Raw genomic sequence first — 20,037 nt, forward strand, 5'->3', positions numbered from 1 at the left:
CTATCGAAGCAAATGTGACCAAGAGGTGTCAGATTAGAAGAGGCTGGTTGAAAAATCAGTCATGGGGATTAAAAAAGCCAGAAATGGGGTATTTTACCTTTATAATCACAAAGTCAAACCAGGTGCAGTACATTGGTATTTTTACCTATGACAGCATTCAATAATCTACTTGAAACTACTGATGTACTCTGGGTCACAAAAGGAAATCCCCACGTTATTTTTAACATGTGCTGGTAACCTCTGTACCAAGACTGCTGATGAGGCTGAAGATTAATTCCTTAATTGGGAACTATTTGCTACTGCTCCATAAGCAGTGGCTGTACCTCATTCCATTTGAAACATGCTGAGATATGCCATGGAGCAGTTTGTAAAGCCACTCCCATGCTATTTTAAATGTATGTTTAATTGTAAAGGAATAGTCATGTACCTTTAAGGCAGCTGTGATGGACTGATTGCCACGTACAGCAGGGATATCTACTGATTTGGGGAACGGCTTTTAAGTGATGGTAAAAGTAGTTAAAAGAGAGACCAACTGCAACAATTCTACATGATTTTTAGGTCACTGGATGATCTTAAGGCCATTCCAAGCCTAACCATTCTAGGATTCTACCTCTGGTTTCTTCCAGGTACCACACTGCTGATAAGTTACTGGTTCTCTGGGTTTCAAAAAGAAATGAGACACTCTGTTGACATTATATATCTATTTTCATTTTAGCTCTCATTTTATATATGTTTTTCCTCAAAATAAGAGGGTTTTGGTGGAAAAATTTGATAATCATTTGACCAAATGAATGGAATAGTTATTTCTGGTTTCATAAGATCCAGCAGGGTCTTGGAAAAACGGCATCCATGATCTCTAACCATACAGGAATGATATTTGATTACTGGAACCGCAATGCCTTAAGCACAGCATCCACAGAGGAGCCTGTTCAAATACCGCCATGATACCACCACATCTCAACATTAGAATAGAAAATCCTGGCAATGAACTGACATCAAACACCTTTCACAAGGCCACTGCTGCGTACATTGAGCAAGAGTTATTAAGCCAGCATGCAAAGTCTTAGCATAACTTCCACTGCACTTCCAGCCAAGTGTAAGCTTGACGCATTACCTTGGAAGAATGCCACACTTCCCGCTGTGCTAAACCTACTGAAACAAATAGGGAAGCAGCATTTGCTGTGTTACATCCCTGCTTTACTATTGTATAATTGGACCGTGCTACAGGAACAACGCTTCCTATTACAAACATTGAGTTACCGTTACCAGCTTGTGGCTTCACAATTTCAGCTCAAAAGCAATAAATTCTTGTCTTACATCAAGAATTAAATAAGATTTAAGAGAAGTTCCTTTTCACAGCTCTGTTTGCAGGTACAGTTTGAAGGCAAAATAAAAGGTATATGTTATGACATTGTTATACTAAAAGGAGAAAGAATGCTTAGCAATGCCAACAGCAAAAGATTACTCAGGCCTTTCCAATTTAGGGGTAAACTGTTCACTCACCCAGCATAGCCAAGTAGAATGAAAGAATCAAAATAGATCACAGAAGCAGGGAGTACAGGGAGACAGCTTTACATTTAGTGAAACATACCTAATTCAACTAGGAAAGACAGCAAACTATTTATGCTGTATAGTCTCTGCCAGTTAAACGGGTTCCTGTATTAGAAAAGAAAAAGGTCCCTTCCAACCCAAACCAGTTGGGATTCAATGATTTTGGCTGCAAAAGGATTTATCCCTAGAATGGCTACATATCAAACAGCAGAAGATATCCCAAAATGACTGCATCTATATGTGCAGTCATTTAAGTGCTCAGCAGTAGAGGGTCTCTACAGCAAAACAGTTGGCATCAAGACCTGACGTAACCCTCCCTGAAATGCAGGTAGTGTTTATTTCAATGTAGATCTAACCTACTCCTGTAGGCCTGAGCAACCAACATGGACATCTATGTCCCTGCTGCTTCCTCATCACAGTTGCCTGTGCTGGCACTTGTAGAGACAGCATAGAGGTGCACATGTGCCACATGCAGGACTCACAGCCACAGCAGGAGTGCATCCTCCTGCCCCACTGGCTTTCCACTATGTTGATTGAGTCTTAGAATCACAGAATCCCAGACTAGTTTGGGTTAGAAAGGATCTTAATTAAGCTCATCCAGTTCCAACCCCTGCCACGGGCAGGGACACCTCACACTAGAGCAGGTTGCTCCAAGACCCTGTGTCCAACCTGGCCTTGAACACTGCCAGGGATGGGGCAGCCACAGCTTCTCTGGGCACCCTGTGCCAGCGCCTCAGCACCCTCACAGGGAAGAGTTTCTGCCGTATCTAACCTGTTTTACTTTGAACCCATCACCCCTTTCCTATCACTACAGTCCCTGATGCAGAGCCCCTCTCCAGCATCCTTGTAGCCCCCTTCAGACACTGGAAGCTGCTCTGAGGTCTCCACACAGCTTCTCTTCTCCAGTTAGTGTCAGTGAGGATGACACAGAGGCACCCTGCAGGTAGGCCATGACTGAACATTTGACGACAAAGGAGCTATTTAAGCTTGTCTGCACCTACCAAAAAAAACCCCAGAAGTTAGGCCAGATGCTAACAGTGTAGCTGCACCTCAGTGCAGGCTGATTCATCCAAGAAACAAGACTCTCAGCTCTCTTCTGGCTACTGCAGCTCCATGGCTAGTGGCACTCAGGCTTAGTCATGCAGTCACAGCTCTCCCTAGTGCAAAACACTCCACAAAACCAGAATCTTTCTTAAATATGTAACAGCTCCTATGTAAGTATTTTCAAACATTTCTGTAGAGTTCTTTAATTACAGGGACAACAATTCCCACCCCAATTAATCATTTTATCTGAGAGGAAATCACAAGAGAATACACTTCAGGCGAGAAGAGGGCTGACACCACCAGCATCTACTTGCCATGCAAGTAAATGTGCAGCGGGAACACTGAGGTGTGGACACTGTGAGGCATAGCCCAAGACCTAACAACAAGTAATACACTGTAGGTCCCTGGAATAAATTAAATGATAAGTGTTTTCTTACCCTTTTGGTAATACAGATGCTGACCAAAACCGTTTTCTTTCTACATTACCAAAAACAAAGCAAATGCTTGCTTAACACTAATTAATAGCATCAGTGGTGTTGGAAAAGCCCTTTCAGCTCACCCAGCCCAACCCTTACCCCAGCACTGCCAAGGCCACCACTAACCCATGGCACCGAGGCCTCGTCTCCACGTTGTGTGAACACTTGCAGGGACGGTGACTCCAGCACTGCCCTGGGCAGCCTCTTCCAATGCCTGATCAAAGAACCTGATGAAGAACCATCACTGCTCCCAAACCTGCTACTTTAAGCAGCATGGAAACCACAGGGTGGACAATAAATGTTCCTTGAGGCTTAGAGGCATTTCAGTAGGCAAAATAGCAGTAATAAAAGCATTAGTAGTATTAGAAAGTACCATTAAACACTACTACTGAATAGTAGTAATAAAGCAAATAGTATTTACAAACACTATTCATAGTAGTAATGATAATTCGTAGTAACAGTGATCATTAAATATTAAACAGAGTAATAGTAATCGCTATTTATAAAGTACACTAATAGTCAAAATACTGAATATTATTAACAAACAGTAGCAAAAAAATAGTAGTGCTGCTTAAAAATAAGTTACAAAACCTTATAGTTTTAAAAGATTATTCTATTGTGATGGTGTCAGACAGTAAATCAATGTCTTTTTAAGTGTTCTGGTGAGAATCACATTATAACACTTCTTCAGGCTTTTGAGAACTACAGTAAATGTCTGAAAAGAAACAAGTGCAGATATATTTGATATAGCATTTGTAAAGACAGACTGGTTAGTGACTGTACATGAAACAGAAGTCACTGTAGGAAATGCGGTTTCATGCATACATGTGGAATGTGGTAATCTTAATAATGGAGACTAAATTCATGACTTACAAATAAAACAGCACGAGCTTAAAGAGCTTGAGCTATAACAGCTGACTTCTTCACCAAAGCTGTAACACACCGTTTCTCTGTATGTCCCAGACTTTTGTTATGGTCTGAAATCACAGAATCCCAGAGTGGTCTGGGTTGTAAAGGAACTTAAGATCATCCAGTTCCAATCCCCTGCCACAGGCAGAGACACCTTCCACTAACAGCAGGTTGCTCCAAGCCCCTGTGTCCAACCTGGCCTTGAACACTGCCAGGGATGGGGCAGCCACAGCTTCTCTGGGCACCCTGTGCCAGTGCCTCAGCACCCTCACAGGGAAGAACTTCTGCCTTATATGAAGCAAAGTGGTGGGAGCCACCTTCTAACTAAACCATCCAAAGCCCTGGAACGCAAACATCAGATCTCAATGATCTGCAGAAAGCCCTGGGTCAAAGCAAACTGCCTTCATTCAGCTCTCAGCTTCTTTGGTTGATCAATTGTAATTTTTGTTTAATGAACCAATACATTTTTCAAAGTGTATAAGCTGATGAAACCAAGGTATTCATAAGCCTGATAGGCAATATTGTATATATATAGTATATATATTATGTATACCCATATTGTATATAGTATGTATATGTATTGTGTATAAAATATGTATATCCGTATTGTGTATATATTGCATATATATAATGTATATCCATATTTTATATACATATATGTATATGCATATTATATACACACGTGTTATATACATACATATATGCACATATACACATATATACAATATAAACACATAGAATATACAAATATATACATACACATATATACACATATATACATTATGTACCCATACACACACATTATGTATATCCATATGGTTTTTATCTATACATACATATACATACATACATATATATATGTACCTCCTTGAGCAACCCAGAGCATTTTTCCTGCTTGTTAATAGCAGTAAAGACCACATTTTCAAACCTTGTGTTTTGAGAAGTAACTAAGCGGAACCCACAGAGTGAACTCCCAATTCTGCAGTGCAATTTTCCCCACTTCACAGTCGGCAGACAAGCAGCTGTTGGGCACTGAGAGGTCTGAGGCTGCACCCACTGCATGCCACCTTTGGAGTCTTTGTGGTGAGCCATCTGCCACAGTGGTTCTCAGAATCTCTTTCACCATCAACATCAGACATCTCCTGCAGCTTGCTAAAAAGCTCGATTTTGACAGTTATCCAATACTCTAAATCAAAACACTAAATGGTTCAGAAGGAAGAACAGGCTCCCCTCTCTTGAAGTGACAGGAAAGAGGGTTTTGTTTTCCCCATCTCCTTTCTGAAATACATTTGGGGACTGGTACATGTGAAGACAGAAATGATGTGTTTACCACACACAGAACAGACCTGAAGCATCATTCAGTCACCATAACACATGCAAGAAGAATATGAAAAGCATGCTAACCTTCACCAAACACATGCATGTAAGATTTTGTCTAAAGCACACTTCGGTAGATCAACAGAAGTAGTAACTATAATGCAGCTTGCAAAACCATGAATATAACTTGGGGTGTTTATTTGCGGTTTGGCTATATTGCTATGTTGCTAACAATGCTTTTGGTCTGGATCCACATGTTGTTTATATACACTGCAGGGCATAATTCAGTCCCCTTATGTAAAGTAACTGTGAATATACACAACTGCCAATTGGAATCACTGAAAAATTCAATCCCCTTTCACATCTGCCAGCAATGAACAACATCAATGCACAAGTTTAGGTCAAAGTTGCTAGTTTAACTGTTTAACTAGTTTTACATAGTTGACTAATACACCTAGGTGACTAAATGAGCATTCAAAGGAAAGCAATCTAGGCTTATCTTGATCCCCTCCTCTATAATATTCAAAGAGAAAAGCCTGTCTACATCACTACATCAAAACCAAATTACAGTTCATAGGTTAGAAATGAGAACTTACATACAACCTTTGGAACAACACGTGTGCAACAACCAGCTGAAATAAACTCCCAGGTATAATTCAGTATCAAAACTTCTAGTCAACGTATTATGAAGTTGATATTCACTAGAAAAGCCCATATCACAATCAAGCTGGAAACAAGACACTTGATAGTTTTCTTGACTTATACTTTAAAAATACATCAAGTACATACTGTATTCTAAAGTGCAGAGGATGAACATTATCACTCGTTCCACAAGATCTTCAGTGTGAGCTATACCTGTGACTCTAAACAATAGACTTTGTCATATCACAGGATCAACCAGGTTGGAAAAGCCCTTTCAGCTCACCCAGCCCAACCCTTACCCCAACACTGCCAAGGCCACCACTAACCCGTGGCACTGAGGGCCTCGTCTCCACGGTGTGTGAACACTTGCAGGGACGGTGACTCCAGCCCTGCCCTGGGCAGCCTGTTCCAATGCCTGAGGACCCTGTGAGGAAGGAATTGTTCCTCAGCTCCATCTAAACCTGCCCTGGTGCAGCTTGAGGCCGTTTCCTCTCGTCCCATCCCTTGTTCCTTGGGAGCAGAGCCCAGCCCCTCCTGGCTCCATCCTCCTGTCCGGCAGTTGTAGGGAGCGATAAGGTCCCCCCTGAGCCTTCACTGCTCCAGACTAAACCCCCCAGGTCCCCCAGCCGTTCCCCATCACACTTGAAATATGAAGAGCTTTAATTCTCCATGTATATGATACAGGACAACAACAAATATTCTAATAACCCTCATAGAAATGATTACATTAATGTCACAGGTTCTTGTATATGCTGCGTGTTACAGCTCTGCAGAGTGTTTGCCTGTACACAGAAATTACTCCATCATGGCAAGATCTAAGCAGTGTATCCCAGGCATTGCTGAGCCCCCAGAGGATGGCTAATGGGAGACTCAGGAGTTAAACCGCCAACAAAGACCAGGGTAAAACTGCATGAACACAGAGCCTTGCTAATGCCACTTAACAGCTTCTAGCACCTAAAGAGCTTGTTCAGCCACAGCTATCCATAGACAGGGCTGCCTTGCACTCTGAAGATACATGGCCAACATTTGGTCAATGCAAGTGATGCTGACAAACAGAAAACCCCTCTTCATGCTCTGCCACAGGCTGTGGTATTAAAACTGTACAGGCTTCTTAATGAGACAAAGCAATATTTTGCTCTTTTCATTAATTCTGTCCATCTTTACTGACTTGCGAGCAGCCCCAAAACACCTGATCACCACAGCTCAATACACACAGAGCTGCAGTGCAGTTGCTAAAATGCAATTCTTCACACGCAGACTATGATTATGGGCATAAAATGTCATCCCATGTGTTATTCACTTGGGTTTAGCATACAGCACATCTACAGCCCCTGCAATACACAGGTTAGATCCTGCTTGACTCCAGCTCCTTCGCAGAGCATCCTCAGCTAAACACTTCCATATACATCAATTAAAATCCAGGAGTAGGCTGGGCATGCCAGGGAATCCATGTGGAGAGCCATTTAACCCACCCCATTCCATAAACAATCTGTTTGCTCTGTAATGCACACTAGGGATGAAAGTGAAATTCTGGTTTCCAAATAGCACTCACACCAAAGTTAGACTCATTTCTATTAGCCACATAGGTCTTTACTATGGAAGTACTACTAAACGTTCTCAAGTGCTTCTAATATTCTGCATCCCAAACTCCACAGTTTTGTGGGTTGTTATTTTTGTTAAATACATAGGAAGGAATCACTTGTTTCTCCCCTAAAAACCTGCCCCAAGCAGTATTCAAATGGTTGCATTCAGTAGAAATGTAAAGATAGAAGAAGGTGGAAGAGAAATTCAAACTTCCTCCCTCAGTCCCAAATAAGCACACTGATCCCAAGGCTTGTGGATACTCTGGATCACTGGAATTCCCTCCAAAGTCTTCATCTCACCAGAATATGAAGGAATTATTTGAATAGATGACCTTTAAGACCTGAATCAGGAATCCAGAAGCAATCATCTTTATTCCTCCTCATTCACCCTCCCTTTCACGTTACTCGAGATTGGTCCCATCTCCCAGGACAGCTTAGAAACAATACAGGAAAGCAGGAATACTTTTAATATGTTAAACTTTAATATGTTGGTTACACTGTGGTTTTGCTGCAGACTTGTTTTGTTCCCATGTTCTTAAATCCGTAACTTTGACTCTGTAAATACTAATGAACAGTTGTGAAATCATGGAATTTCTTACACTGCAATTTTCCTGGGTTTTGCCCAGCCATAGAAACTGTCAAATCCATCTGAGAGTCTAGACCATATTAAAAGAAGCTTGATTATTACTAACCCCAGCTTATACAGTTGTCAAGACAACAGTGAATATCATCATTAACAGAAACTGTCTCTATCAAACTGGAAATCACAGTTGAAGCCTCATGTTCATGTTCACATTATCCAAAGCCATATGCAAGTATGTGAATGCAAAATAAAATTCCAAACGAACTCTGGTGTCTTTTCATACTGATCCAAACAGACAAGCAAACTTTCTATCTCCTTTCCCATTTCGAAGCACAAAGAAATATGCTTACATTTTCCTCTAGTAACAAGAAGTCTATACAAAAATACTCAGCTTTAGTTTTCACTTGCAAAGCTTTCACACATGCTAACTAGCAGCCTTGCAGTGTCTGAAGGGGGCTACAAAGATGCTGGAGAGGGACTCTTCATCAGGGACTGTAGGGATAGGACAAGGGGTGATGGGTTCACACTGAAACAGGGCACAGCTTCTCTGGGCACCCTGTGCCAGCGCCTAACACCCTCACAGGGAAGAACTTCTGCCTTAGATCTAACCTGAACTTCCCCTGTTTCATTTTGAACCCATCAACCCTTGTCCTATCGCTGCAGTCCCTGATGAAGAGTCCCTCTCCAGCATCCTTGTAGCCCCCTTCAGACACTGGAAGCTGCTCTGAGGTCTCCACGCAGCTTCTCTTCTCCAGGCTCAACAGCTCCAGCGTGCTCAGCCTGTGACTCCTCAAGGCTCCCTTACCCTACTTTCCTAGAGGAATGGTTACTGCAGTCCACATTCTGGTTTTCCACTTACGAGAAGACTACCAAGGTCAGCACACAGTTAGCAAAGGCACTTCCTCCTCTTCAAATACTTATGTCCTTATAGCAGCCAAACCAGTCTAAAAGCTCCTTCAGATTCCTAGATGAAGCTTTCCTGAGGATCAGGATCCAGGTCTTTTACACTGATTATACTCTAAGAACAAACTAAGCCCTGTTTAACAAAAGCCTAATGCTTTTACTTCTGCAACCTGACATCATAGGTACATATCTATGCAATTTTTCTGCCAAATTACTACCTCAAATGCCCAATTACTGTATACACATTCGAGGCATGTAAAGCAATAGATGGCCCATTTATAAAAGCCAATTCCAAACACTAATCTATTTTTATTGTTTACTTAAGCATTGCAGTTGCATTAAAATATCATACTAAATAAACCATTTGGAATACATTAACAAAATAAGCAAAACATTAACTGAATTAAATGCTTTATGATTTGATGTGAAATCAGAAGTAAACCAACTTCTTACAATACCACTCTTTATACGCTGAGTAATGGCAAACTACTATCAGCCCATGACCTCCTTCAAAGCCTAAAATTATATATAAAGTGGAACTAGGGAAAGTTCTTGGGCTTTATGACCATTTCAAAACCCCTCAGAAATTTTCCTGTGCATACATCTATATACATAAAAGATGGCTTTCAGTAATCCTTAATTTAAATACCATTCTCTTTCTGAAGAGCTGGGAAAAGAACAAGACCCTTCCTGGATATTAGTGTTTATGCAGAGCACAGTGATATTCCTAGTGTAGAAATGTACTGAAACCTATATTCATTTGACCATTTCTCTCAAAGATAAAAGGGAAGGCCTCATTCCAAACAGGAGCACTGGGGGAAAACACTGATTGTCTCCTATGGCAGAGCAGCAGTAGCACTCTGGGAAATCAGAGAGGATTTGGGCACACTGCCACTCAACTCAAGGCTCATCTGGGATCCACACATATGCATTTAGCTATCCAACTAGGACTTTGTTGTTGTCCTCGCTTTCAGGACCACATGATTTTAGTGCTTTTGTGCAATGTGCAACCCTTTTCACATGCTTCCCTCACCAAAAGGAGGAGGAAAGCACCTCACAATCCTGAGGCCAGCAAATCTATGTCCTCCCTCGTTTGGTCCGATGTCCACTATAGGTATGGGAAAGCAAAGTGAACCTGAATCTGTCAAAATGTACCATTCAAATTCCATATGCTACAAATAATCCTGGCATCCAAAAAAAGCAGAAAAATGCAGCTACCAAGGATGTGGGTGACTATGAAGCAGCTGAAAGAACTCTTCAGCCTAAAATAACAAGTGTCTTCTACACACATGTAGAAAAATACATAGGAACTACCTGCATATACTTCTCTAAATTCACATTTTGTACCTTTGATGTGTTAGGCAAGGACATAATACTAAATAAAGACTGCAGCGCGTTTTAAAGTCAGGTACTTCTTTACCTCCACAAAAACAACTAAGAAAAAGAAGCAATCATATAATATTGACTGCAATTAAGAGAATCCCAGCATTGCACAATACCTGTCTCACTTCACAATCAATAACTATTCCTCAGAATGGCTTGTACACCAGCTGAAATAGCCAGGGTACGAATTTATGAGCTAATAAAGTGCTTTTTATTGTATGCAGAGCATAGAATCATGAGACTCCTCTACATAGTCCTTGTAACAGAACCATGACCTTTAAAATGCCAAAGCTTCCTTTGCTAGCTAGTGTTTATCACCAAAGAGCTGTCAGCTCCCAATTTTGTCAAGATTAACTCTGCTGAGTCATGTATCACAGCACACCACAAACCTCCCTGTGTTACAGGAGAGCAGCAACTTGAAAAGCCCTTTGTTGAGAACACTAAAAGTAGTTTCATAGACCAAAAGTTCTCCTCATCTCTATTTTATATCACATAATGTGAAATCACAGATGCTGATGAAGGGTCACATAGGGGAAAAGCCCTAAATGTATGAAGCAAAGAAAGCAAAAAGCAAGAAATCACAATTAGAAAGTTGAATGCCATTAGAATTACCTGCAACACCAGGAGCTGAAATGTTCAGAAATGAAAGAATATTATCTGAAGGTAGTAAGAAAGGGTTCAAAAGAGGCAGGTTGCATTGCATCTCACAGGATCTTTACAAACACTTATTCACAGCAGTGTAACATGAGACAAGAGCACCATTAACATAAAGTCAGTGTCATGCACATCAAGTCATTCACACCCAAATGTAAATTTATAGGGATTCTAAACACAATTAAAGCAAAGGGGAGGGTGATGAGTATTTCAAGACCCTCAGTTTTCTGTTGTTGTTTTGGCTTTTTACTGTGCTGAAGTGTAAGTCCAAGTAATTACTCTGATACCAAGCATGTGAAATGAAGCACTATGTTGGCATCATTTACTATCCAACTTTCAAAACCTTTACAAGTCCAGGTCACTATGATTTCCTCATCTACAGAGAATTAACATCTTCCTGATTATTACTTTAGAAAATCCACATGCTATAGCCAGCAAGTTTCTTTGGAGTCCTATATGCAGATACTCTGCAAATAAGGGTGGCCAAAGATTCATGTCCTGACTAATCTTAACCGCATCTGCTAAGGCTGAAGTGCAATGAGGTGAGAATATTAAGCAAAAAATACATCTCTACAATATACAAAGAACCAGTGAAATTTTAATGCTCCATTAGCACAACCAAAATCATGCCAACCTGGTGTTAAAATCAGAGCACACAGGTACTACATATATAAAAATCAAATCCAATTTGAAGGCAAACACAAGCTTGTTCAAACAGCATTGCACAATTGCTTTAGCACTTACAGAATTTAGATGAACAATATTTTCATTCACTAAATATAAAGCAAGGCACCCCTTAAGCATTTTAAATAACAAATTAAACATTTACATTTTTTACTGTGCAGTCAGGCTTAACATTTATGCAGCTTCAAAAACCAAAGTACAGCCTCAAGGGAAGCCTCTCCACTGACAAATTAATACCTTAGAGAATAGAGCTGAATGGTGGCAATGAACTCATTTGTTCCCCCAATAATGAAGAATGACTCTTTCTTTACCACATCTGTGACTGTTGCTATGGTGACCCAGACTTACCTCACTGCTTCTCGAAGTGCTCCGCGCTCACTAAGAGTCGTGTGCTTGATGTCATCAAAATTGTTCTCCAGTTGCTCACACTTCTGCAACAGACAGACATATTCACGTGTATATTGTACCTTTATTAACAGTATTCGACATCAGGCAGGCAACACGGGTTTGTATCACAGAACCTCAAACGATGCGTTCTGGTTTAATTGCACAGGAGTCATTAAAAAGACATTGAGAACTCAGAAACAAAGTAAACATGAATCTTATTATATGGTTGTCATGGAAATCATCGTATCAATGTTCCAGGAAAAATGTATAGAATTTTTCCTTGGTTTTAGCTTTCAGAAAGGAATTCGTTTTTCCTTTACCAATACGCGAGGCTACAAAGCTGCTATATGCAGACAAGAACAGAAACCAAAATGTGTGTTTTAGAATGCGAATAGAAGTTATCCATTCTGTCCCAAGGAAATAAACCAATTGTATTTAATTCCTATTTCATTTTAAAAGCCTAACAAACTGAAAAGATTACTTATAGACACCTCAACCACTCGAGGCTGAAATCCTGGCTCACCAGGATGTCTAAAAGGAAGAAAAAGCCAACAATCTGGAGATTATCAATGAAGCCAAAACTTTACTATCCTCTATTAATTGTTATTAACTGTGTGACTGGTTCCATCCAACAGAGTGCTCATCTTTTTGTTTTTTCCTGCTTCCACAAAGGCAGTAAAATGGATTCAGAAGATGCTGGGGGGGGAAGGCCAGAAATCTGTGTCTGTGCAAAGTGAGCATGAAACACCAGCAAAACAATTCTCTGATCAGCGGCATCAATCAAAAGATTCTTACATTCTCTTGAGCTTCCTCAATACAAGAGACTTTTAGGTTACCGCTGCTCCCTGTAGAACCTATCTCCAATACCAAAACTTTCCTCTGGGAGGCATAATTTTGCCATATGGGTGCCAAAGAAGCACAAGTTGCAAGCGAAACAGTTAACTATTGCTAACAACCTTGAAGGCAGGGTTCTCAGGTTCTTTATGCAGGAGCTGTTAAGGAAATATGTGCACTATTATTTGGTCCTATTGCTTTTCCAGTTTTTAATATCTTCTTTCATTTTCAAGCCCACATCTTAAAGATAGTTAGAACAAATACAATAAAAGTTACCTCTTGCTATTTCTTTGGTGTATTGATTCTTTATTTGTATAATTACATTCAATTTGAGGCTACAAAAGCACTACTGGGAAGGAAATAGATATTTGTAAATGACCTAACAGGATATTTGAGCTTGCCCAATTCTCATTTAAACTATCATTATTTTTAAATAAGATTATAGGCTTTTTAATACAAAGTTTTAAAGTTTTAACATTACATTTCTGAGCAGGGGCAAAGAACCAAGCTACACTTGGAATTCTGCAATGTCTTTTCTCCCTCATAAAAAAGGATGCATGCCTGAAGCACGAGTACTAAAATCTTACCCCACGGCTAAGCTGATATTTTCTCTCTGTTTCTATTATAATCAGCTGGCCTTTGTATGGCAAAACCTTACTCCAAAAACTCAAAGGGATTACATGAGAAAGACAAGTGCTAAATTGAAGTATTTCATTATTTAGATCAGCATACACTGACCCTCAGCTCCAAACTCATCCAGGCAGGTCAGTCATTAAAAATACACTCAAAGAAATCCAAATCAACAATACTAAGAAAGAATTCCTGATTCATCAGCAATTAGGTGCAAGTATTTGTGTAAGCATAAATGAAACTTAACACCCTGAAGGAAAACAGACAAAAAAACCACTATTTAGAACACTGCTTCAAGCGCGGAAAGAGGGAAGCCAATGGAGCAAGACCAGAGCAGGCCACGAGGATGATCAACGGGCTGGAGCATCTCCTGTATGAACAGTTAGTTCCAACCCCTGCCACGGGCAGGGATACCTTCCACCAGAACAGCTTGCTCCAAGCCCTGTGTCCAACCTGGCCTTGAACACTGCCAGGGATGGGGCAGCCACAGCTTCTCTGGGCACCCTGTGCCAGCGCCTCAGCAACCTCACAGGGAAGAGCTTCTGCCTTAGATCTAACCTGAACTGCCCCTGTTTCAGTGTGAACCCATCACCCCTTGTCCTGTCACTACAGTCCCTGATTAAGAGTCCCTCTCCAGCATCCTTGTAGCCCCCTTCAGACACTGGAAGCTGCTCTGAGGTCTCCACGCAGCTTCTCTTCTCCAGGCTGAACAGCCCCAATGTTCTCAGCCTGTCTCCATACAGGAGCTGCTCCAGCCCCTGAGCGTCCTCATGGCCTCCCTCTGGACTTGCTCCAACAGCTCCATGTCCTTCTGATGTCAAGAATGCACACAGTGCTGCAAGTGGGGTCTCACAAGAGCAGAGCAGAAGGACAGAATTACCTCCTTCGACCTGCTGGTCATGCTTGAAATATCAAATACAAATAAGCTACAGGTGTATAAATGCCACTTTCTGGGTGTAAGGATTCAGCTTGCGTGCTACATCTGTAGATTACCTGAGAGGATATCAGTTTATAAGAAAGGCAACCAGTGTGGAACTGTGACCATGACAATACTCCAAAAGTGTGTCAGGGAAATGATGAAACTTTGGTAGACTATGACCAGGGTGAGCTTTACACTCCTAAATATTAAATCAGTAGCAACAATTGAGCTAATTCTATTATCCCTGCTACCAAACACATGAATATCTATGAATGCCTTGCATAGGGCAGTATGTTTTGGCCCATAGTACTTCCCAGATTTAACTATAAGGAGCAATTAAACACCTGGGTGTTTCAGTTTGAGCAGCAGCTAAAGTGGACCAACAACAAAACACAAGCAGTGAGAAAAAAAAATGGCTTTGGTAGATTATTGCCAAGTGATTTTCAGTGGGTATAAAGTCTAGAAGTTTTATCTCTATGATTCAATGATTATACAGCGCTCTGTATGTTATCCCTGTTGGCAGATTTATAGTGCTGTGTGATACTAAGTATTACCTTTGCGAAGTTCAGGAGGAAAAATAAGTACAGAGCTGTGATTAGGGACACAGTCATCATAAGGCAAAATAGCATCGCATGTCAAAAAGCCACAAAAGTCTAAATACTGTTTCTTAAATGATTCAAACATAAATACTTCGAGGTCTACAAGTGAATCTAAAAGCAAGAGAGTGAGGAGGAAATTTCATATAGAAACAAGTGCCTTATTTATCATATGAGGTCTTAACTAAAACAACACAACTATTTAAAAAGGGCGATATAGGCTTGATATCTACAAATATCTGTGGCATCACAGCATCCTGGTGGAACATATAATCAGAAATGAGAAAGACAAATGATAAATGGATGCAGATGAAGATCAATGAACAAACTGAAAAGCTTTTCCTCCCATAACCATAAAAATATGATTTTTTTTCCTACTGCAATTTATTATTGTAGTAAAGTAAACTGCAAGCTTCAGAAGCAAGGACTATGTGCTCCTAATGCCATACTTTCAGTTATGGTGACAGTATTAATAACATCATGATACAGACCTTGGAATAATATTCTAAGAGTCTGAGGAAAGTCAGCAACTACCAAGTCCAAAGTATTCTTATACTTTGACACGGCCAGAAGTAACAAGCTGGCTCTTATAACTAGAGAACATAAAGAAGGAATCACTAGTTTTAGGTTAAAAAAAACTAGCATTCTGGCAAAAAGGAAGTTCTGCTTTTGAAAATACATCTCTAAACATTCATCAGCTTAGCCTTCTTGTACATTTTGGTTGTGGATGGGAAAGCCCTCTTTGCATGACTCAGCCATTTGAAAAGCTATTCTTGATATTCCTTCCTGCAGCACTGTGTGCAGTGCTGGTACCCTCAACGTCACAAGGACATGGAGCAGCTGGAGCAAGTCCAGAGGAGGCCACGAGGATGAGCAGGGGCTGGAGCACCTCCTGTATGGAGACAGGCTGAGAACATTGGGGTTGTTCAGCCTGGAGAAGAGAAGCTGCGTGGAGACCTCAGAGCAGTTTCCAGTGTCTGAAGGGGGCTACAAGGATGCTGGAGAGGGACTCTTCATCAGGGGCTGTAGCGACAGGACAAGGGGTGATGGGTTCACACTGAAACAGGGGAAGTTCAGGTTAGATCTAAGGCAGAAGCTCTTCCCTGTGAGGGTGCTGAGGCGCTGGCACAGGGTGCCCAGAGAAGCTGTGGCTGCCCCATCCCTGGCAGTGTTCAAGGCCAGGTTGGACACAGGGCTTGGTGCAACCTGCTCTAGTGTGAAGTGTCCTTGCCAGTGGCAGGGGTTGGAGCTGGATGAGCTTTAAGGTCCTTTCCAACCCAAACCAGTCTGGGATTCTGTGATTCTATTTGGCTTCTTGGGTCAAATGCAGAACTTCGCAGAGGCAGCTCAGAAACCAAGAGCATTCCATTGCCTGGCGTCATCAGTTATGTTGTCCCTATATCCCCAAAGCATTGCTGCCTCTGCTCTGTCATGACAGGCCCAAGAGTCAGAGTATCAAGAAGACCATAACTCAAACTCGCCCATCCTGCAATACAATACTGACGAAAGAAGCAACCCTACTTCCACAGAAATCAACCTTAGATCTTCCAGCCAAACAAGAGTGGGATCACAATAAGGCATATCCTGCTACTTTAACTCTATCCCAGAATACTTCACAGAAGACTTTCCAAAGTGTTAGTATTACAGATCATCTTAACACACATGTTGAGATAGTTGAGAAATAAAATCTTTTGATCTGACACCAGTGTAAGACCTATTCTAAGGCAGCCTGCATCACTGGAGTACATCTCTTATCCTATTTGATACACTGCCAAATCAAAAGCCTTACTTAAAATACTGACTCTCTTCCATGAAAGAAGTTTGGGGGTAAGTAGGATTGCTGAATTCTTGGAATTCATGGCTTTTGCAGGGTTTTTAAGACATTTTCTTAGAAAGCTTGATTTTTTCCCCAAATACTTGTTAAAAAGAAAACATTTTTCTGTCAAATGTTCTCTGAGTATTCAACATCAGGAAAGTGCAGCAATGGACAGATGGAACAGCTCTCACCTGTCTGATTTGTATTTACCCAGGCTTAAATACATTTTTCTCCTGTTTTCTCCCTTAGAATCCATGAAAAAGGGCCCTACAGAGTAGGTTGTGTCTTCATTTCTTCATGTTGTTGCAACCACATCTTTAAAAGTGCACAGTAAATTAACCTGCACCTACACTTTGGAGTGCTTGAAATGAGACAACCTGCTCCAAATTCTGAAGGATATAGTTATTTCAGCAAGGTTAAGAAGGCAGGCTCCAAAGACACATTGCCAAAACTGGCTACTACAAGTCCCTATGTGCTCTACAGATTCAGCAAGGAAAGCCTCCAATTTTGGTCCTATAACCCCTTTCCAAGTGGTGTCCTACACACACCACAAGGCTGACCACACTGGGTACCTCTTTTGTCTGCCATACTGTAGAATTGACCTCGTGTAATAAAGTTGTAAGCACAAAGCTGACTTCTTCATGGGACTGTAACACTGTAAAATGCTTATTTCCACATTGATCCCTTCTTGATGGACAAAACGTTAACACCAAACATGAATGATTTCATCAGCAGAAAACTTTAGGTAGAACTAACTTGTGTTTTCTAAACCTAAAGCAACATTCTAATAGTCATCTAAACTGTAATATATTGCTGCAAGGATAATTATTAAGGGAAAACACAGCTGACATGTTCTGATTTATGCACACAATCAGAGATGGAGTCCAAGGACTGTGACATAATTATCTTCATGCTAACAATTTTTGTAAATCTCTTGACAGAATTTTAGCTAATTTTAAAATGCCTTCTGAAGATTAGCACTTAAAACTGTTGGGGAAAATAGCACAATTTATTAGCAAGGGTATAATTGTAAACCTTCCAAATACTCATTGTGAATATCATTTAGACAGTAACTCCTGCTTTAGCAGCTGGTATATAAGACTCCAGTTTATGGAATCTTGAAACAACAGAGAGTAGAATCTAATTAAACAGGATTAGATGCCAAAGCAAAATTATTAAAACCAGACTAACAGACAATTGTTATGAATTTGGAATAGCACATCAGCTTTTGATGTGAACTTACAGATCACTCTACTTTATTCCAATGAAGCCAAAATAGTCTTAGCAGACTTGATTTGGAACAGAATGTCTTTCTACACTGAAACAGCACAAAAAGCTAAATTGTTCCATTGATCTTCACTCACAGACTTAAGCACCCATCTGCTATAGGGTAAAACGGCTTACAAAGACTGCATTTATTCTAATGTTGGTGCTACAACTCATTACAGTTATTCAGTAGCCACTAGCTGTGTTCCATACAGGAAGCCCCTTAAACTAGCTTCATATTGAGCAACTAAACAAAACCAATGCCATTTGCCAAGGGGTTTGATCTAAGAGCATCCCTAAAAGCTAAACAAGAGAATTGTTTGATCCTACCTTTAAGATACAATGACCTACACAACAGCTACCTACTAAAATTCTTCTTTCCCATGTGCTGTGACTCATTCTCTAGGGGTTCTCATTCCAAACAGGGGGAAAGCAGCTTAAAACTGGTACCCAAGTAGCTGCTCACATAGGAAAAATAGGTAGTTTTTTTACTATGTACATATTCCTAATAGCTGCAGAAAGTATATTGAGCCCTCAGGTATTTACATAACGTTTGACAGCATGTCATTCATAATACATGAACATTTGTTATAACTATTTGTTCATTTCGTGATACAACCACATTGGCCAGACAGGCCTTTTGAAAAATAGAGATATTAATGCATCTAAAATAGCAGACTTCCAGAGCAAAGCAGCTTTAAGTGTTAGCAATCAGATAAAAATCCATAGGAAAACCGATGCAGTAGACCTGTGGGTGGCTGTAATCAATGCCCGATTAGCATAACCATGGTAATCTTTTGTAGGTGTTTTGAGACAAATATTTTTAAGGCACTAAATATAAGACACATGAAAACTCAAACATAAGTGTCACATTTCTCTACCAGGAATATATCACCAAAACAGGACTGACACCAGGAATCTCCAAGGCACGAGATATTTTCTGCTCCTGAAAGTGTGGGGTTTTTCTTCGTTACCAGAAATCCTGTCAATGTAACTGGGAATTCTGAAGTGGAAGCAGCCAATTCTGGATTACTTTCTAAAGTTTTCCCAGTTTAAATGTGGTGTACTTCATCCATACAGACAGGTCACGATATGAAAGTTAATAACTTGTTAAACATCCGTAACACTTTGTTTGGAAGAAAGATCTTCCAGTTTGAGATGGCATTCTGCTAACTTCCTTTTCACGCTGTTTCACGAACGAATTTCAAGTGGCAGATCTGTAACAGCCTTCATATTCACATAAGGGTATGGTATCTTGCTTGCATTCAACCTGCTGTTGTCAGAGCAGATGCGGACACCATGTGTTTTGGCACTGGATAACACATCCCATAGTAGCGATACAGGGAGGATGAGAAAAGGCATTCTGAATGGACCAAGCGTGCACACAAAGCAGAGTACACCAAAGAACTCCAAAGAAAAGGATGAAAAGCTACAAATGATATGCAAGACAGCAGAGGCACAGCTGGAAATAATAAAGGAGCAGAGAATGCAGGTGATGCCACCAGGCAGGACATTTTACAGTGCTCCTCCCCTCGCGAGAGCTTGAGAAGACAGAGAAAAATTGAGAACAAAAAGGAAGGAAAACCTTTGCCTCTCCCACTTTTTTCCTTCTCTTCCTGGAATAAATACTCAACTTGATCAGGAGATAAATGAGAGGACTTGGCAACAAGGTATTGGTTCCTCTGCATCTGCAGGGACACTTCAAGACTGCTTCCCTGCAAAGGGCTCTGTAGCAGGGAACAATACACACTATCTCTTAGAATATGACAAGCTTTGTCTACATACTAGTTCTCTTTTAATGCAGTCCTGCTTTTTTCCCATTAGAGAGCCTGAGCACGACACGAGAGCTTTGACAATAGT

General features: G+C 40.7%; 1 protein-coding gene across 2 annotated transcripts in view; it reads right to left on the reverse strand.

Annotated features, from left to right (window-relative positions):
• DPYD (dihydropyrimidine dehydrogenase) overlaps positions 1–20,037 on the reverse strand; it is a 357,309-nt gene that overhangs the window by 290,156 nt on the left and 47,116 nt on the right. For both annotated transcript variants that reach the window (XM_062606149.1, XM_062606148.1), the window contains exon 3: positions 12,078–12,160. In XM_062606149.1, coding sequence (XP_062462133.1) covers positions 12,078–12,160 — 83 coding nt within the window. The remainder of the gene's footprint in view (positions 1–12,077; positions 12,161–20,037) is intronic.

The sequence above is a fragment of the Pezoporus occidentalis genome, unplaced genomic scaffold (assembly GCF_034315485.1).
Source record: "Pezoporus occidentalis ecotype Australia unplaced genomic scaffold, CSIRO_AGI_Poc_V1 ctg94, whole genome shotgun sequence".
Classification (NCBI taxonomy): domain Eukaryota; kingdom Metazoa; phylum Chordata; class Aves; order Psittaciformes; family Psittacidae; genus Pezoporus; species Pezoporus occidentalis.